General features: G+C 36.1%; 1 protein-coding gene across 2 annotated transcripts in view; it reads left to right on the forward strand.

The window, feature by feature from the left end:
* The window catches only part of TNRC6B (trinucleotide repeat containing adaptor 6B), a 106,869-nt gene that overhangs the window by 4,057 nt on the left and 97,420 nt on the right, over positions 1–5,392 (forward strand). Inside the window, exon 2 of one of the 2 annotated variants that reach the window (XM_031057706.1) lies at positions 706–795. In XM_031057706.1, coding sequence (XP_030913566.1) covers positions 751–795 — 45 coding nt within the window. In that variant the 5' untranslated portion in view covers positions 706–750. Of the gene's footprint in view, positions 1–705; positions 805–5,392 lie in introns of both variants that reach the window. The other variant, XM_031057705.1, reaches the window with a different exon arrangement.

The raw sequence follows: 5,392 nt of genomic DNA on the forward strand, positions 1-5,392 counted from the left end.
ATTAATTTGATCCATTATCCCTGAAAGATGCCTCATCCTGTGGAGTAGAAGACATTCTAATCTTAAACACCAAAGTCTCCCTAATTGTGTTGCATCCTTCTGTAAGTTACTTTGCAATTTGAAGAATAGAATTTGGGGTGCAGATTATGTTCAGTTGGAACTGCACTGACACTGTCAAACAAACTTGAAAACAGATTACGTAGCAGTGTTGAATATTGGAGACACTGGGATCTGTTGACCTGGGTTAAATTGGAAATGCCAACCTGAAGGTGAATGACTTTATCTGTTCCCTGAACCATTTAGATTCTAGAATGTGTTTATTCTTAAAATGAAGTCAAGGAAAAAATCCTGAAAGTAAGACTTCAGAGGTACTGATAAATCACTGGAAGTCTTGACAATTTTTCAAACTAATAACCTTTAGATTGTCTTTAAGCTGTGTCTTCAAAGCTTGTATTTGCACAAAAGCTATTTCCTAGTAAGAAAGAATTGCTTGGCTCTGGTCTGTGTGATCGTTGAGTAGTTTTGTCTTATTCTGAATAGCAGTTCTCATTTGTTAAAATGTAATTTCAGCAAATATATGCAGAATGGCAGCATTAAAGGTCATAGCCTAGAATTGTAGTTTATGTACACTGCAATCTCACAAAACTTTGTTAAAGGCAGAAAAAGAATTGTTTTAAAAATATATCTTTTTTGTTTATCTTTTAGGCAGTATTTTGCATTTCTGCAGAGCTTTGCACAGATCCTGTTCCCATGCAAACTGATGAGGGAGAAATACTGGAGGAAGGCAGTCCCAAGGTCAGTGAGGTAAATGCCACTGTGTTTTGGAAGAAGAAAAGCTTGTTTGGCTGAAAGGGAGGGTGGGGTGGGGGTACATAGAGTGAACTTTGACTGGTGGTGGTATTTTTAATAAGAAATTTCATGTAGATGCTTATTATTTATTGTCATGGAGATGCTTAAAAAATTCAACTTTGAAAAACCTTTAGAAAGACTGGGTTTTGCTACCCACTAAGGATTGGAACATGTGTTTTCAAGCACTTCAGGAAGGAAAGAGAAGACTTGTAAAAAGATACTAACCCTGATAGTAGTTAATTTGTAATACCTGGAAGGACTTTCTTTCCTACCCACCCACTCTCTGAACTAACTTAAGGAATTAGACATGGGGGCCCTTAGGTGCAGGTGTTGGTGTCTGTGGATTACTGACTGACCTATACTGAAGGTGTACTGCTTCTTGTTTCCTTGTACTTGCCAGCATGTTCTGTGAGACTGAATTGTGTGTTGCTTTTGAAGGCACCTCTGAGTCTCAGCATACCTTGTTGGGAAGGAGAGTGTGAAGTGTTGTGTTGAGCACAATGCTGTGTCCTGCTTTTTGCCTTCTTCCTGAAGATGCAAATGTTAAGGTGTGAATTACTTTGGTTTTCATAATGACACAGTCACTGGCATACTCTTCTGAAGGTTTATAAATATAGTTTATAGTCCTGACTGCTCAGTGAGTTAGTGTCAACATTGCAATTGATCTGTGTTTAAAACATGCTCCCTACATTTCACAAAAACCTGAATCATTGTTAGTTTGCTTGTAGCTTTGTGTAAGAGGGAGACTGAGAAATTAAAAACTAGAAGACTAAAGTTAAAATCTGTTTCCTAGGTAGACCTTTGGAGAGATGCTTTCACTGTTTTAGGGTATAAGTAAAAACATTTTTTAGCTGTAAGCACCAAGTTAGGAAGTAAGTTAGTAAGTAATTATTAGAGAAAGGACTTGGCAATTATGCTGTATGTACTTCAGGAGTTGTGTTAATTTTAAATAGCTTTGAAGGAAGGTTGGCTCTAGATTAGGAGCTGAAAAATGAGAACATATCAGTGGATGTACTTGCAGCAGTCCAGGCTGCTAATGCATCTTTTGACAAGGATGTGATTACAGGTTTCAGTGGGGAATCAACATGAGAGAGGAGACATCATGGTGCAATTAATTACTGATTTGAGCACAGTTATTGGTGCCTTCTTTTCACGACACAGAGAGGGTCTTTGCTGTGTGTGTGAACAGGCATTGATGTGTATACAAACAGGTGCCTGTGTGTATATTTATAGATACACAGCTTTATTTTTTTTTTTTTTTTTTTTTGCCTGTGTGGCAGGAAGTAGATGGAAGTGACTGTCTTTTCCTCCAATGAAGGATATGCTTTTCTTTGGCATACTTGATTCTGGATATAATGGTGAAATATTGTATATCTGCTCCAAAAATTGAATGAGCTTAAATTTAAAACCAAATTCTTTATACTGACTTCAAATACCTAGATGTGTATGAAGTATTGCTTTGAAACAATTGTCGTTGTGGGAGATCAGGAATTGTGCATCTGGTATTTAGTCTTATTAATAAATTACTATATAGGATCAGTGAATATTAAGCAAAAAAGTCATGACTGCATCTAGTCCTTCTCTGCATTCTATGATGTACAGGACTATTCACTGAAGTATGTTTTTCAGTGGTTCTTCAATCTGTAAATGATTATTCTCTTTCCTTTTCTCAGTAGAGTTTTGTATCTATAATAGTTGAAGGTTTGTCCTAGAAAATTTTAGGCAAATTATATTTCACTATGTTGTCTAGTATCATTGAAATGATTCCCTTAATTTACAAATGTTTACATGATCTAATAATCTATTTTTATAAAGATACATTTCCTATGAAATACCTTTTTAGATATTCAGTAATGTAGTTCCATTTTTTCCTTTAGTCAGGTTATTTCCCCATCCCTCCCCACCCACTCCCAGCTTCTTCAGGCAGGAGACATGAGGTATACTTGAATGAAGTATTCTGAAAGAGATGAGAGCAAAATCATCTTCTGTGGAGATACCATGAATATCAGGATATAAAGATTTGGATACTGCAAGAATTAATATTTGTGTTGTACCAGCCTGAAAATAACCTAAAAAGTTTTACATGAGGATTCTATGATAGAGTGGAAAACAAATGATATGTCATGCTGTATGCTTGTGAACTGGTTTGGTTCTATAACTCTCTCAGATTTTCTGGCATCCTAGACTGTATATTATTTTAAAACATCCTGGTCAAGACTTGAATATAAGAGGAGATTTCCTCTGGTTTTGAAGAAAAAATGATATTATGCCTTATGTAGAGCTGAGCAAGTAACTTTAAAGCCTGAATATTTATGGCCTTCAAACTAATTAACACTATGTAAGGTATGATCAGAAAATTTTAATCCTGCAGTCAGACATCATGAATAATGATCTTCTTGCTTGACTCCTAATAACTTGGTGAGACTCTTGTAAAGTCAGCTCTTGAAATGAGTGGCAAACTCAGTAGCAACTCATTGGAAATTAAGTTTAAGGACAGTTATCAATGGACTCAGTTCCCACTTTAGTGTTTATTTCTACCACTGTTGTTCATGTATACATTTTAATTAGTAACTGAATTTTTTTAATATTGTGGTCGTTGAGTTGTGCTCATGTTCTCAATTTTGCATACACTTTCTTTAAAATGGCCTCAACATGGTAAAGACAGCTGGCACCTGTCAATAGTATGCTCTTGATTCCAATAATTACCTAATGTTGGTGCTATACAGAGAGGAAGCAACCTGTGCAGAAGTCAGTTATTTCAAATGAGCATATGGGTTTAAAAATTAAATTAGTTTTGGCAGATGCGGAAGTCTTAATTGATAATAATATCCAGTCTTTTATCCCAATGACTGCACTGTATTATACAGTGAAGTATCCTTTCACTTTGGGCTGTCTGGTTTCTGGCTTTTCAGGGTCTCTTTTCTTCCTTTCAAAAAAAAAAGAAAAAAAAGAAAAAGAATCCTGGAATTGTTAAAGTTGGAAGAGACCTCCAAGATCACGGAGTCCAAGCTTTGAATACCACCGTGAGGTGGCAAAGGCTCACCAGGGGGGTACAATCAAGGGAATTTTGCAGGACTGATCTCTTCAGAACTGAGAATCCAAGCAAGACCCTCATGGTGTTCTCTCCAGTCACGTTTGTTGGAGCTGCTAGTGGGAGGCGGGAAGCACTGGGTCATTCTGGTTCCCTGATACCAAAGTGAAATCTTCTGCTACCTCTCCATTGCAGCAAGAGGAAAAGAAAACCAGTGTTTCTGCTTGGAATCCTATACCCATTACTATTATTTGGATTATGATTTTTCTTTTTAATTATATTTTGTGGTAGCTAATTAGCTAAAAACAGTTGCTAGGCTTTTTCCATTAGCAACCTTGGTACCCTGACAATATCAACAAGTACTGAACTTCTTTTTTGTGACTGATTTCAACTGGTTGATCCATCAGTTAAGGATTACTGCACAGGCAATGCTTAAACTTCATTTCTTAGTTGTTCCTTTGCTGTAAAATATTGCAGGAGGAAGCTAAAATTTTATGCCTGATTTGAAGCACTTTTAGATTTCTTTCAATGTTGGCAGGAGTTTTGAGCTTATGCAGGAAACTTCTTTATCAAAAAATGCAATTAAAATGCTCACGTTAAATGTAGAATTTCTCGCTCTCCTAGCTGTTCCTTCAAGCCTATGAATTCAGAGGGAGTGAGGGACTTTGACTGAAGTAATTTATAGAAAGGTATTGATGAATTGTGGTTTTGCTTCAGTGTTGTAGAAAGGAAAGGAGGAAAAATATATAGTTCTGCCATTTTAATGTTTTGTATACTAAAAGTCTAGGTACACAAAATTTTGATTAAAAATATGACTGCACAGGATGTCTAATAACACCTTAATTCCTAATAAGAACAGGAAAAGGGGAAAGATTCTGTATTGTATGGTGTTAAGTAAATGTAATTTTATTCAAAGTTTTCATCAGTATTTATAGAAATAATTATTGAACTGAAATGATAGGCCAGGAATTAGGCTACTTTTTCATACTTTGGCTCTTTCAAAACCAGTGGCACAGACACTGAGGCTTGTCTTGTTTTTCAGTCTCACTGTCCAGCGCCACTTACAAGCTGTCTTGAGGCCACCTGTTAATCCTTATTTTATTTCAAGTTGCTACACTGGTCATATCTGTCAATGTGAATCTTTCCCTTACATTATTGAAAACTGCCTATTCTCAACCTGGTTAATTCTTGCTTTTCTTGCCTCTTGGTGTCTAATTGTGAGCTAGCACTTGCCTTCTCTTTAAATCTCTCTTCAGAACTCTGTTGGTGCTGGCTATATTTTGTTGTGGTGTTTGGTTTTTGTTGTTTTTATTTTTCTATCCTGAAGCATTCACACAGAGATGATAAAAAGTTTTAAAAGTATGTGACTCAAGTATCTAAACACTTGCCTTTACTTCATACATGTTGAGAATAAAGGACCACAAGCCTATGTTAAGTTAGGTGGTTTTATATTTATAAACAGAATCTTATTCACGAGGCAGTGTTGTGTGGAGTTTTCTTTCCTGAAAGCAG

The sequence above is a fragment of the Geospiza fortis genome, unplaced genomic scaffold (assembly GCF_000277835.1).
Source record: "Geospiza fortis unplaced genomic scaffold, GeoFor_1.0 scaffold173, whole genome shotgun sequence".
Lineage (NCBI taxonomy): Eukaryota > Metazoa > Chordata > Aves > Passeriformes > Thraupidae > Geospiza > Geospiza fortis.